This window comes from Synchiropus splendidus, chromosome 9 (genome assembly GCF_027744825.2).
Source record: "Synchiropus splendidus isolate RoL2022-P1 chromosome 9, RoL_Sspl_1.0, whole genome shotgun sequence".
NCBI classification, from domain to species: domain Eukaryota; kingdom Metazoa; phylum Chordata; class Actinopteri; order Syngnathiformes; family Callionymidae; genus Synchiropus; species Synchiropus splendidus.
The window spans coordinates 15453056-15477144 of record NC_071342.1 but is presented as its reverse complement, the minus strand read 5'-3'; the positions used below and the strand labels follow the sequence as shown (position 1 = coordinate 15477144).

General features: G+C 43.9%; 1 protein-coding gene across 4 annotated transcripts in view; it reads right to left on the bottom strand.

Annotated features, from left to right (window-relative positions):
• Nucleotides 1-24089, bottom strand: part of dlg5a (discs, large homolog 5a (Drosophila)) — a 34639-nt gene that overhangs the window by 4368 nt on the left and 6182 nt on the right. The window contains exons 2-30 of one of the 4 annotated variants that reach the window (XM_053874871.1): nucleotides 15067-15135; nucleotides 13982-14156; nucleotides 13571-13714; nucleotides 12648-12831; nucleotides 11541-11800; nucleotides 10060-10372; nucleotides 9311-9541; nucleotides 8204-8388; nucleotides 7999-8124; nucleotides 7342-7474; nucleotides 7121-7248; nucleotides 6878-7053; nucleotides 6714-6817; nucleotides 6047-6139; nucleotides 4914-5951; nucleotides 4313-4433; nucleotides 4097-4241; nucleotides 3697-3830; nucleotides 3502-3591; nucleotides 3256-3424; nucleotides 2983-3060; nucleotides 2103-2265; nucleotides 1839-1972; nucleotides 1465-1626; nucleotides 1203-1389; nucleotides 914-1062; nucleotides 552-722; nucleotides 247-437; nucleotides 32-175 (exon numbers count right to left, since the gene is read on the bottom strand). In XM_053874871.1, coding sequence (XP_053730846.1) covers nucleotides 32-175; nucleotides 247-437; nucleotides 552-722; nucleotides 914-1062; nucleotides 1203-1389; nucleotides 1465-1626; nucleotides 1839-1972; nucleotides 2103-2265; nucleotides 2983-3060; nucleotides 3256-3424; nucleotides 3502-3591; nucleotides 3697-3830; nucleotides 4097-4241; nucleotides 4313-4433; nucleotides 4914-5951; nucleotides 6047-6139; nucleotides 6714-6817; nucleotides 6878-7053; nucleotides 7121-7248; nucleotides 7342-7474; nucleotides 7999-8124; nucleotides 8204-8388; nucleotides 9311-9541; nucleotides 10060-10372; nucleotides 11541-11800; nucleotides 12648-12831; nucleotides 13571-13714; nucleotides 13982-14156; nucleotides 15067-15135 — 5397 coding nt within the window. The remainder of the gene's footprint in view (nucleotides 1-31; nucleotides 176-246; nucleotides 438-551; nucleotides 723-913; nucleotides 1063-1202; nucleotides 1390-1464; nucleotides 1627-1838; nucleotides 1973-2102; nucleotides 2266-2982; nucleotides 3061-3255; nucleotides 3425-3501; nucleotides 3592-3696; nucleotides 3831-4096; nucleotides 4242-4312; nucleotides 4434-4913; nucleotides 5952-6046; nucleotides 6140-6713; nucleotides 6818-6877; nucleotides 7054-7120; nucleotides 7249-7341; nucleotides 7475-7998; nucleotides 8125-8203; nucleotides 8389-9310; nucleotides 9542-10059; nucleotides 10373-11540; nucleotides 11801-12647; nucleotides 12832-13570; nucleotides 13715-13981; nucleotides 14157-15066; nucleotides 15136-24089) is intronic. The other 3 variants (XM_053874872.1, XM_053874875.1, XM_053874873.1) reach the window with 3 other exon arrangements.

Sequence of the window (24089 nt, the reverse complement as noted above, 5' to 3'; positions counted from 1 at the left end):
ATTTGGTTGATTATATCATTTTGTAACTCACCGATCACGCATCTGCAAAACTTCCCCGGCGACTCCTTGACCAGCATCTCCTTGACAGGGTCTGTGAGTGGGCCGAGGACGAGTACGGGTCGAGGAAAAGTGCACTCCACTTTCTGGACCCGCTGGTACGCCAGGCTAATGCAGTCTGCCTCAGAGAACAGAGAGGTGAACACAACAATTCCGCTGATCTTCTGCCGCTGTGGCGATCGTCCTCACCTTCCAGGAACGGGATGGAGTCGGTGCTGATGGTGTCCAGAGCCACTGTCTCTTTGCTGTCTTTGGAGCTGCTGCGCTTGTGTTTCTGCTTCCTCCTGAAGAAGGACCGACGGGCTGCCGCAGAGAGAGTCTTACCGGAATCTTCCTTCATTTCTGTCACACTGTGACGTCGGTAAAATTCTTGGTCCATCCTACACAGATTAGCAGTGAATTTGACTTCAAATTTCACTACACGTGGATACGTGGATAAATGCATATAAATCAGAATTGATAAACAAGGGTTTAAAAAAAAAAAAAACACTCACATGTACTTGCTGGGAATCTGCCCTCTCTGGATCTGCTGAGCGTTCTCGTCCAGCTGCCACGCCATCCAGGTTCCAAAACTGCCTTTTGGTAAGGACTCGTCCACATAAAGGATGTCGTCCTTCTTAAAACTGAGGTCTCCTTCTGCTTCTCCTACTCTGTCATAAAGTGCTCTGTGGGCGAGAAGGAAGGCGTGAGGTGAGGGAACTAGCTCAGTACTAGCTTTTTTGAGCCCAGGATCATTGTGGTCCACAAGGTCAAATCTGCTACATTGGTGTGACTAGGTGGGTAACAGATGCATTCTAACCAACCCAGGTAGAGATATTGACTCCATTTAATAGTCAATAAACGGGTGTATACGCACCTCACGTAAAAGCCGTCCCCTGGAACATCTTTGATCAGGCAGAAGTCGTCCGGTCGGTGCTGCACTTTGATCGTGACGGTCTCAGCGGGCTTCAGCATTTCAACGTAAACCTCCTCTGCTGTTTTATTCTTCATGCTCACGGTGTTGTACTGCGGCGCAGGAGACACAGGTTGAGTTGATATCAGTCATATTAGCCCATTTGTTCAATAAAAAAACACAGCACTGATAAAATTAATTGAAGCACAGGTTTGCTTTGCTAAGCTTGATGTTGACAGGTGTGTGTCCTCACCTCCAGGATGAGGTCCCCAGGAAGCAGGCCGTCAGCTCCCCTGGCAGGACTGTCTTCATCCAAGCTCTCAATGTAGACACCCCGCAGGTTCCCACCGCACAGCGTGACCCCTACCTCGACCCCGGGTCGGCGCACAGTCACCAGGCGAGTCTCGCTCACCTTCTTCTTGCCATCAGAGGAGTGCATTCTGGGTAGGGGATGGGGGGGAAGTAATGATCAAAAGTTCACTTTAGGAAGCAGAAGGAGAGGTCTTTCACGACACCTGACAAAACTGCGAGGGCTGGTGGTGGGTGTCGTCTGTTTGGACGACGGGGTCAGGGTCCCTTCGTCCTGCTCGCTGAGAGTGTCGATGGCGGAGTGATTGTCGGGTGTGGCAGCGCCGCTTCCTTGTGGGGTGGGAGTGCCAGCTGGCTCTAACCGTGAGCTAAAGACGGACAAAAATAATATACAATATTTGGGGTGTTAGGACAACAAATAATCACATTCGTTCTACAGATTTTGAGTTTGACAAGCCAGCTAATCTTTATGGATAAATAAAATGACTTTAATTTTATTTACTGGGGTTGGTCACCTCACAGAAAAACAAACTGAAAGTGGGAACATGCAAGTGATCAGCTACATGTAAGTGAGAGTTACCTGGAGCGAGAGTGGTTTCCCAGCTGGTACATGTGTGGGTTGTACTGGGCCATGATGGTGACGGTGTCGCACTGCTGACCAATGATGAGCCGAGCCTGCTGCTCCGTGGCATTCCTCAGGTTGATGCCATTAAACTGAGAGACAGAGGGAGCAGTGAGGGAAGAAGGAGTCACGCACGTCTGAAGTCAATTCAGGAGCCGGTAAACAGCTTCTCAAGAAAGTTTCTCAAGCTTGCATCCATCTTTATTAAAGACTGGTGCATACCTCCAGTAACTGGTCTCCGTACTCCAGCCCCGCCTGGTGAGCTATACTTCCTCCAGTCACCTTCGAGACAAATATCCCTCCATTCTCTCCTCCGACGATAGAGATTCCCAGCGGCTCTGCACCTTTGTGAACAATGACGTTGCGAGGCTCCTCTAAATACGGCCTGAAAGGGAAATGATAAGCCAATTATAAAGAAAAGAAGGAAAGTTGTCGTTAAATGGGAAGCTTTTTGCTCGTGACCTGTGATGAGACAACAGGAATTATGACTGGGAGTAAACATCAGATGCATTACAAATATTCACTCGCATCTACACCCAGGATCTGTACATTGATCAGTTTGCACTCGATAAAATCAATGTCATGAGCTTTTATGAGAAGACGGCTCTCACGCAATTCCATGGAGTCAGAATGGGAACAATGGATCAGCAGCCAAAGACAAAGGGAAAACCCAGCAGAAGTATAGAGCTTGGGCCTGAGCTACAACACCATTGCATAACATACAAACTACAAGCTGAGGGGGCTGTTGGCTCGAGGCAAGAACACAAACATGCTCAGCGACCATGTCGGCTTTATGGGGCAGGAAGATTGCATGCAACATCTGATAGCTGTGGGCACTTCTCAGACATGGAGTTGACCATAGACATATGTTATTAGACCACGCCTCCTATGTGAAAGCATGCGACTATCAGAGCAATAAACCTTTAAAATAAACCAATAAAATTTTTAATGAAAGCAAAAAAGTCATAAAAGCGACTTTTGCATTTTGTATGATGCAAAAAAATACAGTAGAGGATTTATGCTTCTCTGAAGAAGAGAAAGAGGGGAGCTGGGCTGAGGATGGGGGGGCATTCCTTTCTTGGTACCGAAAGTGAAAACGAACCTGAGGCTCCTGAGAGAGGAGAACCTCGGCCGGGCGGCCAGAGGAAGCCTTAGAAAAGATCGGTTACGGTAAAGCGATCTGGAGAATTTCAGAGAGGCGGGAGGAAGTAGAGGAGACAGATAATAGATTGAGATGATGTCATCACTGAGAGACGGACGACAACATTTTAGGTGCCAACGTTGGGAAGAGTGGCCTTTCTGATTATCGACCAACTTCAAATGCTTCAAACTGCCAACATTATAAGTCATCTGAACACCGGGATCACAGACATACCTGTCCTTCCTGCGCTCTCCTACTGGCACCGGGCTGACTGAGATTCGGGGGAGAGGAGAAATGGAGCCTTGTGATTGGCTGCTGGCAAACGAGGAAGTCTCCAGATTGAGTGGCGACTGTGGAGGAGTGATGAGACTCGGACTGCTGCACTCCGAGTGTGACAAGGAGCCTGGAATTACAAAGAGAGCGCAAGATAAACTCAAAGTGGCATGGCAACAGATGTTTCCGTCAGAGCTTCAAAAGTACCTCTGTCAGAGCCCAGCATGGAGCGCGGGTAGCGTGGCGTGGAGGGGATTTTGATCCTCTCGGTGCGGTACTGGACATTATTGGATGAACCTGCCCCGAGGAAATTGAGCAGTCACATAAAACATTCAGGAAACGAGGACGAATCCGTTCTGTGACCTTTAAATGTCTGCGTGAGTGCGTGAGTGTCAGACTGACCGAGCCGTGCACTGGAGGGCAGTGAGTTTGTACCGTGTGAAGCTCGGCTGCTTCGTGACGACGACGACTCGGAGAAGTCGCCGGCGCGCTTCTGCTGGCTCAGGTCCAGGCTCAGACGTCCCTGGTGTTGTGGGCTACACAGAAATGGTGAAACGGAGCCTGAGGACACTCGTCATCACAACACAAAATTAAACCTACATGCAAGAAACGTCCCGATTAATTAAATTAATGAGGAGATTAAGAATTTGAATTATAATGAATCACCATCAGAGGGAAACAAGGCTCATGTTAGTCATCATCCGAGAAGGAAAAAGGGCCACTTTTTCCACTCATTTGGTTTTACTCCTCCATGTCAGGGGTTCAGTCAGGTTCTGTTGAATCACCCAGAGGGTGAGCCTACCTAGTGTGTGTGTGCTGGTGACAGATCTTGGAGGCGACGGACGGACAGTTGCTGGTATGCACGCGGTGGCTGCGAACCGTGTACACAGGATTCCTCATCACTGCCGTCACGGCAGGGCAGGGAGCCAGACCTCGGTGAGCAGAATCTGCAAGTCCAAAAGGTTATTTTGTGAAATCTAAAAAGAAAATGTGAGGAGGAAAAAAACAAAGAGCTTACTTGGCGGTAGGGTACCGTTGTAAACGGTGGGAACGAAGCCCACACTGTGCCGGTGGGAGCGACTGGGGGAGGAGCGCAGCATGTCTCTGGGTTCTGGGGAGTGATCGTCGTTGGAGTAGCTCTGTAATGGGAAATAGGAAACCATTCTTTCTTTAAAAAAAAATGTCTCCGCAAGAAATCATCCACACGTGGCAAGAAATTTTTTTTGGTGACAGACTGAGCATATGATGATGTTAAAGCACATTTTTATGACCACTGTGTGTGTGGACGTCCAAAGACAAGTAGCTAGCCTCAGGCACTGACTCAGCACCCGGGGCAGGCAGCTGTATCGCAGCCAAAAACATCCATCACTGGCTTGCCTGAAATACAAAACCTGTCGGCACAACTCTGACAAGACAGGGGATTCTATTAAAAAGCAGCTGTATCACGTCTCCTCCAGAGAAACTACTGGTCTCATCAAGTTTGGAACATGAAGATTTAGAAGTGACGAGCAAAAGCTACTAGACCACTTTGATTACCGGAGATGTGGCTGGACCCTAACTGAACCTTGGGGATCATGCAATTGAATGCAAGCAAGACTGAAGAAGAAGAAAACTCAAACCTGGAAGGAGGGGAGCGTGATCGTTTGTGGGGTCATCCTCCGCCGTAAGGCCGGGGCCGATTTAGGTCTCGGCCTCTTGACTTCCGGCTCCTCGCCTCTCGTACGGCCAATGTCCTCGTCACATGACTTTCTTGAAGTCAGGACCTTCCCGTCGAGGAAATAGTGGTTCCCATTCCTGTCCCTTTCTCTCTCGCTTCTCTCTACCGCCACCATGGGGGCCACAGCGTCGCCTTTACTGTCCGAAGTGATGGTGCAGTCGGAGGCGGAGCTGCTCTGGTGTTTGTGTTTAAACTTAAAAGAGTCGCTGCGGGTGGGAGGTGTGGGAGGAGTCGGGGTCGGAGTGGAGGAGGAAGAGAGGGATTCGGTCTTTGACGGCTGCGGAGAGTGAGACGCTGCGGCAGCCACTGCTGCAATCTGATTGGCTGCCATGTACTCCATCTTCGAGGAAGGCGTTTCGGGACGTTTAAACGTGTCGGGGTCGAAGATAGACTTCCTTTGCTTCGGCGACTTGTAAATGGAGAGCTGAGCTGCTGCTGTGATCGGACTGGCGGTATCTGCCGCGACTGACATTCCTCCCACAATCATCTTGGGCCACGTGCCTCCACTGTGCTTCCTCTCCTGCGCTGCTTCCATCACCATGCAGTCGGAGGGCGCGAGAGGTTCGAAAGGCAAGGAAGAAGGCTGCTTGGTGTATTGACAGCACTCCTGAAACGCACTGGGGCCGTAGCGACCGGAGCCTAATTCGGAGGCCGGTCGCAAACCCGTGGCATGCAGGGAGCCGGTGGAGAACGGCTTGCTGCTGTCTCCAAACATCTCGTCAGACCCACCTCGGACCTTCCGCCTCTCTCCAGAGACGCTATTTGCGCTGCTGCTTCCGACATCTGGACAATAGATGTCCGTCTGTGTCGAGCTGTTGTGTTTCAAGTTGCGTGTGTTGCGGGAGTTGATCTCGGACAGATGGTAGCGTGCGTTGGACTTCTCGGATGAATCACGCAGACTCTCAAAGATGTTCTGGCCAGATGTGCTGTGCGGGAAGAACTGTGACGAAGACAGACGGAAAGGGACGTCACACAAACACGTTGGAGAACTGAATGGATGTGCGATTGCTTTAGCCATTTGATAAATGAGTTTACCTTCATCAGCGAGAGGCTGAGAGAGTCTCTGCAGTTTCTCAACAAGGCCTCACATTCCGTCACAGATTTGTTATCCAGAGCTATTCCATTTATCTAGTAATGAAAATGAAGACAGAGACACCATCAGTCATGAAGCACACATTAGTGAGACATGCATTCCTGTGTAAATTTAGCTGAAGATTGCTCTTGTTCATAGGCAGCTTTCTAGATCAGTAACAGTAACCACCGCAAGTATGACCTTTAATTTAACTACATGAACACAGAAAAATCATTAGTAAAATGTAAGGAAAAATAAGGTCAAGACTCCCAATACTCTACTTCAAGTAAACACGGCAAATGTCTTTCCAGTGCAGCAAGAGTAACATCAAGCTGAAGTCACATTAATCACAACCAATATGGGACCAGCTAAGCAGTGTGTTATGAACCTGAGTACTGACTTGCTACAACTCAGGCTTGAAAATCAAACTGACTTGTTTTGAGATTCAAAATAACAAAAATGGAATGAACAATTAGAGAGAGAATAATATAAAAAATAAAGGACTTCTTGACTTGTGTCCGTCTCCCCACTACACCAGCGTGAGTGTTGTAGCTCCGAGTGAAGATTTTGTGATTCATAGGTCTTTTCTGCACCACAGAATTTGATCTTCTCTTGACACGTGTGACTCACTGCGATCAGACGATCTCCAACGCTGAGAGAACCTTCCTTAGCTGCGGGACTGCCCTGGACTATCGCAGCGACAAACACGCCATTCTCCAGACCGATGCCACAGTCTGAAACAGAGAAGACCAAATATGAGATCTAAAATATTAAAGGCTCATCGTGCATCCCACCTTTGTGTCCAATGAGGTTGATGTGCACAGGCGTCACCAGCCTTCCTCCAAGAGACTTCCTCCTTCGTACAACCATGTTGATCAACCCCCCTCCATTCAGAACTGCCTTCACCACTTGTTTCCTGTCCTTGTTGGTCAGGTCCACGTCATTAATCTTCAACAACCAGTCGTTCACTCTGGAAAACCAGAGTTAAGGTTACTGCTGTTATTGCAGACATGAAACATCAGTATGAAGCCACGCACCTCAACCTTCCATCTGCAATACTTCCTTTGTCCACCCTTGTAACAAATATTCCACAATCTCCTGGTAAATACGGGTCATTTACCCCCTCTGCAATATCAAACCCAAGCGCCTTCAAATCCATGTCGTCCTGAGGACAAAACAAAGCCAATGTATTCAGACTTTGACCTTTGGTGCCCTTTAATAACGTTACACTGGACAGGACATCAGATCACACTCGCACCCTGTCTTTCTCAAACTCCACCACCTCCGTCTCCCACTCCAGCGAGTCCGTGTCGATGGCCGAGTCGTGAGAGCTATGGGCCATCAGCTGACAGAACCGCGCCTCCTTTTCAAGCTGACTGTCCATTTTCTCCCTAAAAAGAAGGAGAAGAGACAAAGAATTGAGGGTCACTCAGACATTAAATTCAGATCCTCAATTATATAACAATATTTTCAGGGTTGATAAGCAGATGTATTTATCTGATGCTCATAGGGTTGAAATCTACAAACTGCAATCGATCCAAAAAGGCTTACATATAAAAGATTTTGTCATCACTGAAGCCAGCAGAGGGAGCCATTAGCTACACTATGACAGTGGGAGACAGCGCGTGTCCAAAACTGCCGCTTTTGCGGGATTACGCTTTTAATCTTGGCATGCTGAAAAGCCAACAAACAAACAACTGGGCAACTACGGTGTCTCCAGAGGCGTTGTAGCACAGCTTAATTCCAGCCACACAGCAAGAACAGCAGCTTACGGAAACAAAGAAGTTGGACACGCACTGCTGGCAGTGCGGAGTTCGTGCCCGCCCAAAAGTGAAGGGATTTACCCCGGGATGCTGACTGTTTCCCTCCAATTTCCACATTAATAATCAAAAACCTGGGAGGCTTAAAAACTCACTTCAGTTCCTTCATCTCCCTTAAGGCGTCGTTCTTCTGTTTTCTCATATCATCGAGATTCCTGAGGGCCTCGGCCAGGTCGCTGACCGCCCGGTCCCTCTCCCGACGCAGGTTATCGCACAGAGTCCTGCAGACAGGCAGATGGACGGTGATGTAATATGTGTCTGAGCTTCTTTAATACACAAGACAATTAGAACATCTCTGACCTTATGCTCTCCCTCTCTGCTACTATTTTGTCTCGCTCCTGGAAGGCCCAGTCTCGCCGACATTTGGCCACCTCCGCCTCCTGCGCAGCCTCCTTCAGCTCCTGGGACATGGCCTCATACTGCTTCCTCAGCACCTCGATCTCTTTGTTGGCTCGCTCCATGTCCAGGGTGGCAGAATCTTGTTTCTGAATCAAGATCAAGAAAACCAGAGACCAGAGAGAGTCAAAAAGTGCAACTCTGTTTTCAAATTGTGGGCTATTAAATCACAAATCTCACTACGTTTGTTCATATTAGCACCATTTATTTCGTTGTGTTTACGACAACAAAACCTGATGTCTTTTAACACATGTACAGTTATCAGAGGTCTGTGGTCTCTAAAGGTCAGTGTCCACTGGATGTATATCTCAATTGACATAATTGCTAGACATTTTCTGTTCAGCCATCCTGCTGACAGATCGCATCTGAAACGCAGCTGGCAGCTTTTGGCGCGACACACACAACACATACAGGTGACATTTGGGATTTTAAAAGCGAAATTGAAATGTGTCATTTTTATTCTAGAAATTTTTATTTTTAAATGAACAGGCCCATAGCTGCTGCCTGACTTACTATAGTTTTAACTGGAGTGTATTTGCATAAATACATCTGTATACATCAGGAGAACACGTCAACATTGACAAGAACAGATTTTTTATTTTAGGTGATAAAATTTAATGTATTTGTTTATTTTACCAAAATCTTACGCCACTTTCTCCATCTCTGACAAAACACTATCACACTTTCAGTTCAAATTAGAAGCTGCAGCTCTTTCGATTACGATTTCATTTCAGAGTGAATTCAACAGATGACGACGGATGAAAGTGCATTATGTTTACATGACCCACATGGTGCTCATGAAAGTTGTGATCTGTGAGTCAAAAAGAAGAGGGCCATGTTGAGGGCAGTGGTCTGATCTAAATCCTCTTAAAGATGTGTCCCGCGACAATCTTTAATCCAGCACTGGACAACTCTGGCTGCCCCAACTAAGCTCCTTCATCATGTTTCAGACTTTTGACTTCATCCTTGCCAAAGATCACCAGGGGCATCAGACAAGCGTGAGGCGATTACCTGCCGAGCCTGATAGTACTCCCGCAGCAACTGGTCCCTTTGTATGATGGCTTCCGTCCTCTCCTTCCGAGCCACGTCCCTCTCCTCCCGGACCGTCTCGATGTCTTTGCAGGCCTGACTTAGCTCCTTCTGCGCCTCAGCTTTGTCCTTCACCTCATGGCAGTACTTCTCCAGCAGCTCGTTCCTCTCACAGATGGCTCTGTCCCGATCAACCAGGGAAGAGTTCAACTCCTACCAGAGCACACGTGTAGTTAGAATTGAAGGTGCATTTCAGGATCCAGCAAAGTCCACGGTGTGCCGAGTTACGCAGAGTTTGATGCGCTCACTGAAAAGTGATTGGCACAACTCTTCCCTCCCTTCTCCCAGAGCAGACCAAACAACCCGTCAATCTGATATTTCCAAAGGAGCCGGCTCCTGATAGAACATTAATAGCTTTTGAAGGGTTTTATGAAGTCATCGCAAGTCAACTCTGGAACTGTCAGGTCTGCTTCAGCCCCGTCTCACAGAACACCACGTTAAACTGTCGAGACATTTTAGAAACTTATGAATTCCTAGTGTTTTCTTCTATAACGTGCAAATCTTGTTTTCAGCAGCTGATAGTAGCATGCCAGCAAAAAACAGACCACAAAATCAGTACTTGTGCGTTCTACTTTGCCCAGAGACCTCAAACAATATTGTGGAGAAATTAAGATTAAATTAATACCACACATCAGAACAGAGTATTTTTGAAGGTCCTCTGTGTCAGTCACCTGTCTGAGTGCCTCCAGCTCTTCACTCGCCACCACTCTCTCTGATGATGTGTTTTTGAGTCTGGCCTCGGCCGCCTCCAGCTCCGTCTGCAACTTGTCCACCTCCTTGATCACCTGGTCGCGCTCGCTCATGATGAGCCGGTACTCATTGAACACCGAGTCCCTCTCCTCCTTGTACTTCTCACAGTCCTTGGCTGCCTTCAGCTGCAGGTTCTTGTAGCGGGTCACCTCTGACTGCAGCCGCTCCATCTCTCTCTGAAGCTCCTTGTTCTGGGCTGAGGATTTGTTGAGCTCCTGTTGCACTGAATCAAACCTGAGGGGACAGAATTGCAGCATTAAATGGAGCACTAACTGCTAATGTATGTGAAGTAGAGGATGGTGTGAAGCTGGATATTTATGGCGAAAACACAAACTGGATCTGGAAGACGTCTGCAGTTTTGATAAGTACTACAGTTTCACAGTGAACCCAGATTCAGTCTGTCAGCATCAGATAAAATATTGTCCTTGTTTATCATATTTCATGGACAACAAATAGAAACATAACATATGGAATATTGCAATCTGCTGTACATCAACAGGCCTCGTTCAGTGGCATATAGGTGGTAACAATGTGGTTTAGAATCTCAGCAACAAGGCTGAGCCCTTAAGCAAGGCTCTCCATTCTAAGTCACAACGAATAAATTTTAAGCAAAATGTCATGTGATGTCGTGTTACATTTGGCCTGAAGTATAAATAGAAGAATGTTTACATATGTTCTGTGAGTGTCAGGAAGTTAAAGCACAGTCTGGACAGACAACTATTTTCGGATACAGCGTCAGCATGAATGTCAAGTTAGACCTTAATTTAAAAATCCTGAATTCAGAGGAGATTAAATGTAGATGCGACGACATCAAGTCAGTTATTTTGGGCTGCTGCACTTCAGGGGTCATGCCAACCTTTGGCTTCTACTGGTTTGACAGACACTTCTGTTGTAAAAAAAAATATAGAGTTTTGTAAAATGAATCATAGTCATTCAGACAGTATTTATGCTATTTTTATCATATTTAATGTTTCAACAATAAAAGTAAGATGATAAGACACAATGACTCACTACAATTTATATTAAGAACAGGCCTGTGCTAACATTATGAAATTATTCTCCAGTTTCTCTTGGCTATTCATTAGTTAAAAAAAGAGTATTTGAAGGATGGAGCACAACACTGTCTACTGCTTAAATTTAGCCAGAAGTCAAAAGTGGCAGCGAGTTTGCCACCCTGGCGAGGATTAATGGAAAAGATTTAAAGAAGAGATTTTGGTACTTTGGTTATACTCTTTACTGTATGTAGCTCAAAAATGGTCATGACGGTTTGTTTTTCTCCATATAGTTTTGATATATTTATTAATCCAAAGCTATTTTAAAAACAACCATATTTTAGCACAAATAAAGTTGTGTATTCAAATAATATTTACACTCCATCTACATGACTGTGTGATCTGTTCACCTCCTCATGGACGTGGAGTACTGCTGCTGGTAGTGCATGGCCGAGTCGCGCTGCTTCAGGAGCGCGTCCATCTGCTTCTGCAGCCGCCGGTTCTCCTCCTCCGCCTGCTCCAGACGACTCAGGTCGGTGTTGTGATTGGCCACTTTCTCGCTGTAGCGCTTGCTGAGCGCATCATAGTCCTTCTTCACGCCTTCCAGTTTGTCCATGGCCGTGTCGTACAGTTTGTTCAACACCTCAGACGATCCCTTCTCCCGCATTACCTAGACGGTAAAACATGCATTTTCCGTTATCAGACAAAATAATACTGAAGGGGAGGAAATAGTTGAACCATCACGTCAGGAACAGAGACCTTTGAATAGCAGAGTGCACTGAGTGGAAAATGTCACATAAGTTAATGCACTGAAGCCAGCTGTGGAAGTGAAAATGAAGACAAAGCTAAACCATACTTTATCACAGTATCGCATAGCACCTTTATCAAGGGCACCTCAGCAGCAACATAGAGGTGGACAACCAACAACCTTCCAGGGAAAGCTTCAGTTTCTTATATAACCAAAATTTGGGACAGGAACAAATAACACACTCTTTAGAACATCGGGAATGAAAAGAGCGCCCCCAACATTTATTGTGTAAAAATGTATTGTGACCTCTTCTGTTAGTGATTTTGTCTGCATTCTCGAGCTGTGTTCGCAGGCTGAATGCCAGCACTGAAGGCCCTGCTGATGTAGTTCCACAGATTCCTGCGACAGCTCCTTTGACCTGAGGCTGTTGTGACCTTGTCTACACTGCATATATACTCATCATGTGGCGACATGGTGAAGTTCAGTGTGCCCTTTGCCCAAGCCCGAGCCCTCTCCTTCTGTGTTTGCCCTTTTAGAAAATGCACCGTGGGCATTTCCATCTGCCGGACTGCCGGCGCTCCTGCGCTCTCCAGTATTCCCATAAGTGCTTCACAACACTGGAGCCCACTACAGACCAGCAGCAGAAAAATATATCGAACTGTTTGTGCTTAGTCTTTTTTTGTTTTTGTTTTTTTTACTTTGACTTTGGAATATGCACAAAACACAGCAGCCAATTTCGTTGTTAACACATCTCTTGAAATGACGATACCTGCTGCTGTTGTGCACGGAGGTCAGCCAACTCTGACTGGTCTTGACCGTGCAGCCGCTGCAGCTCCTCACAGCTCTGTTTCAGGTGATTATGTTCCCGGACTAGTTGAGAGTTTTCCCTCCGGAGCGTCTCCATCTCTTCCTTCAACTGCGTTTGCTCCCCTAAAACCCGACTGTGAAGCATGCTGGAATAATGAACGGAACAGAAGGCGGGTGTTAACCATGTGCATAATCTGATACATTTGTATTCAATAAAATAAAATCAATAAGAATCATCATCACCATCATGACAATAAGCAACATAACACATTGCATTGGGAGAGTATTTTATTGATGAAGAGATTTTATAGCAGAAGTACCTTGGTTATGAGACGTTTCAATAATGAAATCTGATTCATATTTATATTTGAGAAACAAAAATGAAGAAAAAAAAAAAAAACATGTCAATTTTGCGACGAAAAAAATACAGCCATCTGAATTACCCACAAAACTTTTCCAGGACACTTTCTTAAAATACTTACTTTACAGATTAATCACCATTATTGAACATTCAACCGAAAACAATTTTTTTTTGTATAGGAATGTTCCGTACAAGCAGATAAAATTTTCCTGCCTTCTAGAGTTGTCATTCAATTAAATTCCTTCATGGCTCCGAAACAAAATCTAGACTATTTTTCATATGGTAAATAATCATCAACAACATAAAAATGTTTAATGCCAGAGATGTAAAAACGATATTTTTAGTGGCATTAGAGAACAGCAATAGAAAATTAAATAAATGCATTTACAATACAATACATTTTTCTGTAGTCATTCATGGTTTTCATTTTACTGGATTTTTTTTGTGATGAATGATATCAAAATCTTAAAACATTCAATAGTCTTAAAATGTCTTTAAATGCAGCAGAACATGCAAGTACTCACTGGTAGAAGTCCGCCTCCTTCACAGCCTCCTCGCATCTCTTCAGTGTCTTGGTGTGTTGGTTCTGGAGTGACTGGAGATCTGTCATGGCCTTCACACACTGACTCTTTAAACGCTCATAGTCGTGGCTGGCTTTGGAATTTGGCCTTGTGGGGAAAAGTAGAACATTTTACTTTAACAGCCTTGAGAGTGAAGCAGGCACCAAGACAAAGACAAAGTGTTCCAATTCCAACTGGTCGAAGTGACTGAAGTGATATTTCAACCAAGCACCCCAAATAGAATTAGCTTTTTCATTATCTCCAAAGCAAAAAAAGAGCATGCTACTAACAGCTCCAGCATGTTCATCTGCCAAAAACCTGTGAGGAGATGAGGACGAAAGCAGAACAACTTGGCAGGCAGGTTAGGATTCATACCTGCAGTCGTCAAAGGTGGTCCCGGGCGATGCCAACGCCAGGCGCTTGCGGAGCTCGTCCCTCTCCCTGGTCACTTGGCGGAGCTGGATCAAGATGGTGTCCAGGTTGTCGCCGGATGGTCTGTTGTCGTTGATGGCTGGTGGAGGAGAGGAAGCTTCACCGTTGACAGGTGAACCTGAAACAATCAGAACAGGAGAGTAAAAAACCATTCCTGTGTTGCATTGTATTTACTCATTACTTGCAAATGCATTTAATTTACCTTCCATCTATTTATAAAGACATATTTTCAAATATATAGATTTGTACAAAATCCAAAATATGCAGTTGCATAAACCGATTTGCATCATCTTAAATTAAACAGCTATTATATTTAGAGAAGCTCAAATATACAGGACGCCTTAACATATTCTCGTTCTTGCATGTATTTGGAATGAAAATAAATGTGAGCAATGCATCCAAGAAATCACTTTATTCAAGTGACACACCGAAAAAAAAGAGGGGAAGAAAGGAACAACTTAAGATGCAGATTTAATTCTTCTTTTTTGGACTGCGGGTCTTTAAGCCCACACTGCAAGAATTTAAATCTTACTGAGATTTGCATATCTTTATTTAGCAGAAATAGCTCCGATAATTAAATGTGCCGGCTGCCACCTTCCACGTTTGTGAACATTGGTGTCGAAAGAATTAAACTTTTATCATTTTATACGGTCAGAAATTGTGCAGAAAATGCATTTTTTTATTCCTGGTGAAAACGTTTTATTTTTCTAAATTTTGCATAATTTATGGCCAGCAAAACAAAAACATTTCAGATCGACTCCTGGCCAGGCAGAAGATGTAAAAAGGGCTGGAAATTGGAGTATTACGCTCATCAATGACTCAACATTTGGCCCTTTTTGGGGATTTATATAACGCAGCTGAATCATTTGGACCTTTGTCAAACGCAGCAGGAGGGAGCATGACAAACATTTGATGAAGCAATTGTGCGGCTGTTTTCCATCTAAGTAACAGGAAATGAAGCCAAGAGAACATGGACACATGGAGCTTATGACCACATCAATGCAGGCAAGACCTTGAAGCAAACCTACCGACACTACTTAATGAGCTGCTGCTTTCTGAGTCTGATGGCATGGTGGACAGAACACTGTAGGTGGAACCTGCCAAGACAAAAGCCAAAAGACAAGGCTTGGTTGAGCAAAAGCACACCAGATTACAAGCGTAAGAGAGTGGCAACATGGACGGCTGTTACAGAAACATATGATTTGTTTATTTTCTACTGCTCCTTACAGAAAGGAAGGATGTTCACTCTACACCCAGAGTAGCCTCATGGTGAGAAGATGCACAAGTCAGTAGAGATTTGAGGTCAGCGAAAGTCGAAAACAGACATGGGTGAAGTGTGGTTCCAGGTACACATACAGCCTTTATTCATGTGGCTCTCATGAGGTCTGAGCAAAACTCCAAAATAAATGAATTACTACATGGATTCTAAACATAATGCGCAAGTTAGTTTTCTGGTCCGATTTTCTTTTTTCCTCATTTTTCATGTTATTTTCCTTCCATCACTGCCATCAATATTTAAACAGTTTTGCTCTTTAATAACATTTCTACTAAATAATACTGAATAAATACATTGTTCTAAAGTACCTCACATTTACATGTTTTATTTCAGAGTCCTGCTAACAAGACACTCACCACTGAAAAAGAGCTTAAGAAATTCAGAAATAAAATGTATATAAAATCAGCACATTTCAGAACACAATATCGTCACCTAGTTTCTCCATGTTTTATAACATTTTGGCAGCAATTTGAGTTCAATTTTAGCTTTTTTTCCTCTGGCTTCTGACACCTCACAAAAGCCACAGCGGCTCCTAAGGAAATTTAACTGGCCATACTTGGTCTAAATAAATAGTAAACAAATGACATTTAATTTTATTGACTACAACGTTAACGATATACAGTACATCCTATTTGTATATCTCAAATTAACTTTTACATTTTAGCTTGCTGCTTGCTGCGAAACCTTAGGGAGAGAAAAATAAACAGTAAAGCGTTCTCAATTATTTTCATCAAATTGTCCCAGATTTCGGCCAACCCAAGCTACAAAGGGTAAGTGGCGGGGACAACTTCAGACAATCTCAGTCCGCCTTGTATTTTAACCATGGGAGGTATGAGAGTACATAAATATATGCTTGGAAGTAACAAGAAAATCAAAGGTCTTCAGAATCCCCCACCATCACCGATGCATTTCTCACCAGCTGCAGCGACTGATAAACACACGCTTGATTAAACTGTTGTGAAATGTGGAAGGCATATTCTCCTGCAGCTTGATAGCTGATATGCAGAGCAGAGTGAGACATCCAGAGAAGGATTTATTCCCAACATAACACTCTTTTCTTAGCGACTATGTTATCTTTGTGCCGCCCTCAACAATAAACCTCTTCTCCTTTGCTGCCAGGCCTTGATGTACATTTCCTGTATGTGTCTGTAGCAGCGAGGTTGAAACAGAATCCACTTTTCATTTCCTTTACGCTTATATGAAGCATATAGAGGGATAATGTGTCGCAAAACAAATGCCTGAAGGATCCTGGTAGCTCTTAAAAATATCTTCAAACCAGATGCAGATTAACAAAGAACATACATTTCAAAAAGCAGACGAATTTAAAGAACATTTGAAGATTAGAGTACCAAAAAGTACCGACTGGAAATATAAATCTGTGAAGATGATATTCATCGGAATCATAATTTGGCAACGCAAGAAGCAGAAAAACAGTGGTTGTAACGTTATGGCAAATATAGCTAGTGGAAAAATGGGATCGGTCAAATCTGTCTTGGTAGATTGTGATGTATAAAAATAGATTGGGAGACACCTTGAACATTATTCACACTGATTTCTATCTGCACTCATTAGCAACTGTCATAGAAGGTAATAAATCACTGCTCCTTGCAGAAGACCTCCGACAGCATCGAGGCACAGTCCGCCATGCGCAGATTTAGCACTCCAGGTTGGTGCAGAAGTGTCATCCAAGAAGGTAGCAGAAAAAACACACAACCTATAATCCTACAACAATATTCTCTGTACTTCCAAAACAACAATTTTAATAGGAAAATTAGGTTATGAGTAAACAGCAGTAAAGCCAGCCTGGCTTTACCCCGACAGTCTGCTTGACAATAAACACCGATTTCCCTCTCAGCAAAGCGAGGACACCGAGCTGATTAATTAAACATCGCAACCATCACGTTGAACTGCCAAGATCCTGATCCCAGGTGTCCACATCTGTCATCGCAGACCAGATTGGCGCATGTCTAATGAGTCATCACCCTCTCTTTCACATTGCAGATGATTCTGGAAGCAATTGTCATCCATCACGAGAGTTTCATCAACGCGCATGTGACTGCCATGTCCCCAGATGTTTCAGGAGGCTTCAGCTGAATAGCTGATCTCTTCATGAAGTTTTCTCGCAGTCGTGTTCAAAACTCTTTCGGGAAGGAGAAGAAGACCAAACTATGCTATGAGGTAAACACAAGCCACCAGGGCAGAAGTGAGGGATGGAAATTGATTTCCCTTCTGGCACCACGCTCTTATGCTAGGTTGGCAGGCCAGAGAGAACTTTCCACCGGTGGTGCTGCATAGATTGTCGAATCAACTGCCTCCAATTGAGCAGACCTTCATTAAACAGTTGTGGAAATGTACCCTCCGTCCCTCATCTGTCTAAAAAACAACTGCAATCAATTGAAGAGTGAAGTGGGGACAAGCTGTGACACAAAGAAGACAGCGCAGGACGATACACAGTACAGAGGTCATCCCCACTTCTTTACTTTTTACAGACAAACACTGGAGCTCAAGTCATCTGTAGGACACAATGATGAACCGAGTATCACACACCACAAAGCTTAGTTGCACCATTTTGTGGCCATCCAGCTTGAAAATTACTCCTGGGCAGCAGCAATCCGATGACTCAGCATTTTGCGCTGGGATTTGACTGAGGCTTTCATTATTAAATGACATTTTAAAAAAAGATTTTGATGAAAAAAAAAACAAATGTCATGGCAGCCGCTTGTTGATGACATCATGCTGTGCATGGTTCACTGTTGCCAATACAGTTGACCAAGATTTGATACCCACGCAGGATTAAGATGAGCAGACTGACACCAATAGGGTGGCTAGGTCCAGTTAACCTGTGACCATGGAGGAAGAAGAAAGGCTAAAGTCTCTGCAGTATGTAGTCAGCCATTTTACTACCTAGGTGTAGGTTTAATAGATGTAACATTACTATCAGACTGTAAAGAGGAAGGCTAGATGTCTAGAAAGTACACCATTCTTGAGATGTTTACAGTTGGGTAATGTTGCGAGAGCGCCATCCCAACTCATAGGCCTGCTGTCGCCATGACAAGACTTTGCCAGTGTGACTCATCCTCTCTAGAGGTGAGCCGTTCATCTCCTTAAACCATCATCAGTTTCACTCACACATGATCCGATCTATTGAGCGTTAAAGGTTGTAACGCACCGAAGAGTGTAAACAGTCTGTGCAGAACTATAATGTTTATCTATCCAAGACGGAGTCCAAGAGTGTGATTCACCGTGAAGCCAAACAGCTGCAGCAAGACAAATAAACGTCTTTATTGTTGACGTCAATCGGGTAATTTTCATTATGCAGCAGCCTCTGTTCAAACAGGAAGTCACGCAAGCAAAACTGCAAAAGCCTCATCCTGGAATCCTTTCATTTGGTCTAGCGCGAGGCACAGAGTGTGGAGAACGTGTAATATGCGCAGTGACACGTGAACAACGGTACTCTGTCGTTGGATTAAAAGAGCAAGAAAACGGTAGCTGCCTTTGTAAGCAGCAGGCCATAGATTGATGGCAAGCGTTCCAGATCTCCATCTCTGTCCTCGCCTCCCCACTGAGTGCAGCTACAGCTTCAGTCTGTGACAAGGCCAAGCCTAATTAACTATGAGCTCTGTGAGACAGAGCCGCCATCGAGTGCCTGTAGACAGAGGAACGAAGAGGGGGCAGAGGCGACTCATGAAGAAGAGGACAGATGAAAGGAGATATCCTAACTAAGTTGCTAAAGGAGATAAGGCTGTTGGAGATACAAAGAGGGGCAGAAGTAAGGAGGGAGACCGCGAGTGGGAAAAGAAGCGGCTTTGCTGAAGAGCTTTTTAATCTGTTCTGACGTTCCCTGATGCTCAACACTTTCACTCTGAGAAGTGCTTGAAGCGAAAAGCTTTGAATTCATATTGTTCCGTGAGATATTATGAGAACCACTGCAGGGTTGCACATCTTTTTTTAAACAAGCAGTGTGGATGCTGCCAAAACTACATCCTTGTTTCATGTTGTGCCGCACGACTTTACGAAAATCAAACAAAACACAACATTGAGACGGGCAAGGATTTAAGGGTGGCGACACAAGACTCAAGTGCATGCCTCAGTTTGTAATATTTCACTTTCCTCTCTCTCAGTTGCACAGACAATAGCACCCAAAAGATGTTGACATCCAGCTTCTAAATTCCAGCTTCAACAACATTCCCTTATTTAGATGAAACCTTGAGCCGATTAGCTAAACAAGCAGCAATGAGTGCCATGCGAACGTCGTGTCAGATACGAGCGATCTGGTGATCGATGGGTCAGCGGCGTTGGCCTTTTCCGACAGACTTTTAATCATCAATAGTAATTAGCAGCAGCCACAGCTAGTGAGGGTGATCATTTGTAAACACAGCGCCTGGCTCAATAAAGCACAAACGCATTAGAGCAGCACAGACGTGATTATCTACAGTGGAGACATCGCCACGTTTACCGCACAAAACTAGTCATTACACTTGAAAAAATGTCCACTGAGGCCATTAATAAAGTGATTCAATGTTAAACTCAGCTCTTATCGCATATAAATCACATTACTAGGTGCTTGGAGACTTAGCCCTCTAGCCACCCTTTAAACTTTATGGGTAGCATCCGATGGAAAGCAAAAACTTTTTAAGCTTAAAAAAAAGGCTTTGTTTCAACTAAAGCCTCATATTTCCGGCAACTAATGTCGCTTTTTCAGAGTCCATTAGATACGACCACACGGGGCAAGGACTTGCCACTGACTGTCATCAAGACTGAGAAGGTGAGAACGATTCTACAGAGGACCTGCGGCAGAATTAACAAAATCCCGCCTCTATGATCTAAATAGGTCAGAGACAGTACTCGCCCTTGCTCAACCCTGCGGGTTCCTCTTCCCCATCTCTCCTCTGCTTTCCCTCCATATCATCGGCCGTGCTGCATCACCAACGGGAGCAACAGACAGGCAGATTACCAGCACGGAGAGGATGACACGTTACCATGGTGAGACTAGACGAGTGGAATTGTAAATTGAGCATCATGGTGGAGGAGACTTGGGTTGAGCTGGTCGAAGTGAGAGAGAGAGATGAGCCTTGTTCGCCTCTGGACTCAGCTGCTGCGTTTCAATTATTCATCAGCTCCTAAATGAGAGTAAAGCCTGAAATAAAATGATCACCCTTGCACCTGCTGCTCTTGTCATATTGTCCTGAATGAAACCAACAGCAAGCACCTCCAGTTAAAGGTTTAAGTTTCAAATATAAACAACATTCTTTCATCTATTGTGAAATGTTTTTTTCCTCCAGCTAAATCCTTTAGATTAAAGCCGTAGATTAGATCGCTTACAACATCCCAATATGAATAATGGATTACAGCTCCTCTGTTATCACACCAAGTATCATCGGACAGATCATTCCAGAACTCTTGCACAATGGCTCTGATGCAGTTGCGCATCTTTATGTCGTTTTTTGTTCCATTATGAACAAACTACTGAAACATAAAACATTCTTATTCCAGAGAGTTCCATTTTACAGAACGGATGACGGAACAACTGACACGCAATAATGGCAGAAGAGGACCTTATTTATGGCAAAAGAGACACTTATTTCTGAAGCAGTAGGGGAACACATTTGTTAGAAAGATTTACTTCTCAATTCTTTTAGTTAATCCCCAACATTACTGGACACTTTAAACCGTTTTAAGACAACATTCTCAGTAACACAAATCCTTAAAAAAAAAAATAGGGAAGTTTCATTTCATCCCTCAGTAGAAGACGCCACTAATACCTCCCGAAAAGGATACGCACCGTCAATCAACCTGTTCTGTCTTGTACTTGCCCTCACATCTTAATCCTTCACAGCAACTTGCACAACTCCCTCAGTCGATGATTCTATTTTAGTATGCCGTGACTTAGAAGTACATCATGTTGTTTAGAATCCTTCAGTCCTCATGCATCGTGGCACTCGGGCAAAGAAGAGTCTCATATGCTTGCATAATTTTCAATCATAATGCAACATTCACAACTTAATGAAATTAAAAACTAAAGGATAATTCTGAAAACCACTGCATGCTTAGATCTGCCATCCATCTTTGTCATTCCGGAGGTAAAATGCAGCCTCATCGACTCCACCTCCCATCAGTTTTGTCAGCAAGGATGACTTGCAGCAATAAATCGCAGCTGGTCACACCAATGTTTATTTTAAGGGTGACCCAGAAAAATGTATCGTCCTACAAAAACAAAGCTTTAAATAGCCTTTTATTGATAAGCGCACAATGTGACTTTGACTCAGGAGAAATGAGAGGCAAATCGAGCTTTAATAAAAGAGTGTCAAGACTGTTCTTGCTTTATAAATGTTAACCGATCATGGGCCAGCAGCACCAGCTCAGTGGCTGAAAATGTCCTGTCAATCATTGATATGACCCACCCCCTGCCAGAGGTGGATGCAAACATGCCAGTTGACTTCCGTTTGAACGGTGGCTGCGAGAAAGTAAATAAAAAAACAACCCCCATCAGAGCTACATTTAGATACATGGCATTGCTAGTGCGACATTGAGGGAACAATTGCTTTGAGCTGCACTCTGTAATAGAATAACAATTTAAGTCCTTAGGAAATCCCAAATTCTTGAGGAATTTTCTCATTTTTCTTGTACAAAGTTAAGCGATGAAAACGCGGAACATAATTGAGATTACAATTTTGACCAAAATAGTTGAGAATAAAATTTTTGCCACGATTGTACAGGCCTCAGTCACTCAACAAAAATAAACTTTATCAGAACTGTTTTGATGCACAGTGTGTGGAACTTATATAAACATACAAGCAAGTCCTGCACATCAGTCCATCTTTGCCTTTCATCATACCTCATCGTCAGAGGTTGCATCATCCTCCAATATAACTCATCAAGACCACCCTCCAGAGTCACTCCCAAATTCTCTTTTTCCCCCCCATCACCAACAACATTTGGAGAAATTAATGAAGAAATTAATAAAGAATTAACAGCTCAGACCAGGGAGCAAGTATCCAGAATTTAGGTCTATTATTCAAAGTTCTTTTAATGTTTGAAGACAGGTTTTAGTCACAATGTATCCTGCAGCTTCTTCTAGTAGTGTTGCTCCCGTGTTTATAGTGTTTATGGCTGCAAATAATTTCTAAATTAATTCGTCTGTGCCACATTCTTAGACCTCCATGAGCCAAGCAGTGCACTTAACTTCTGAAGACGCGGTGACATCACAGGGCCAAGATTCTGGGCATTGGGCCAGTGAAGCTTTTGCTGCTTGAGTAGAGGATTGATCATCTGATTTACGGACGTCCAAAGAACGAATAAACATAAAGTCATCTTGCATGATGACATCATCAGCCCGGATTACTACACCGCACGCACGGCCTGACTCACAGCCCCATGTCCATTCCGGCAAGTGGTCAAACTCACCCACCTTTTCCATTCCTTGGTTTCGGATATGTTTTTTTAAAGCAGCGTAAAAACAGTCAGGCAGTGAAAAACAAAGAGGAGAAGACATGAAAATGCCTGCAGCTCAGCCGACCTGTCAGAACAGCTGAGCAGCACCAAGATCCAAATGTGCCCCTGAGTGCACTCCTGTCTGGCGTATTATGCACGAGCTATAATGGCTCTCACTCTGCATGGAACCATAACTCTGCATAAACAAGGCACCATTTAGTTCCGACGATGCAGAAACAAAAAAAGTGAAAGAAACCTCATTTACACCGACACCACGCAGACAGCTAAAAACAACAGTGGAATTTGGATAATCTTGTGACATTCCTTTCACTTCCAACTAAAGGGTTGCTGATTCAGAGATACTTTAGCCATTATACTGAGCAATAATTTGTAAAGGTCACAAAGAAAGAGGGTGAGCGTTTATCGTTCAGATAAACAAAAGCTTAGCCACAGTTTGGGTTACTTCAAAAGGACTCAATGATTTAGCACATCTGTTCGGCATATTGTATGAGCAACGGATTTTTCTGCCCCAGTCAATTGTAAGACAGTATTTCTACTTGACTGAACTCTAACTCAAACTGCAGATGTGCATGGGTCACGAAAAACTTGAGCGTGTTGCAATAATAATAAATTTTAAATTTCAGTTATTTATTGGAAATTAAAGGGACGATTTAAACAACAAGCTATAAGCATAGCAACGATACACATAAATGTGTAATGCACCGCTTCATTAAAAAAAGGGAGAAACATTAGACAACGAAAATAAAGAACACGTATAAATACAATAAAGACAAATTAAAAAAATAAATGTATATTGCAGTAAACACTTGTATAGTGTTGAATGTTGATTTAAAGCTTTCTATTTTAATGTAAATTATCCAAAACGAGGTGTGAAAGATGTGTCCAGTCGTGATGGTCACGTAGCCTCAGCCATTTCTCCTCTTACTGCGGATTGTGTTAAAAGAACGATGACATCACGGCTAGTCAACTCATAAACTTGTTGTCGAATCAGCCCTACTTGTTAATCAATTGTAATTTGACTGTAAAAATGAAAGTTTGTATGCATGAAGAGGCAATGCAGAACTCGTATATACAGTATATTCTGGAGGGGAATAGACATCAATAGGTGACAACCAGAGACAAATATATGGTACAAGCACCATTGAGTTACTGAACAAGGAATAATGCAGAAGAAATCAATCAGTAGCCATTAACTCTTGACAACAGACGTCAACTCAATACATATACGTCAGACTGGTCTGGCACAAGAACACAAGCCAAATATTGATCAGTATACAAAACAACTAACAATTTAGATATATAAACTCCAATGAGATTTTTTTC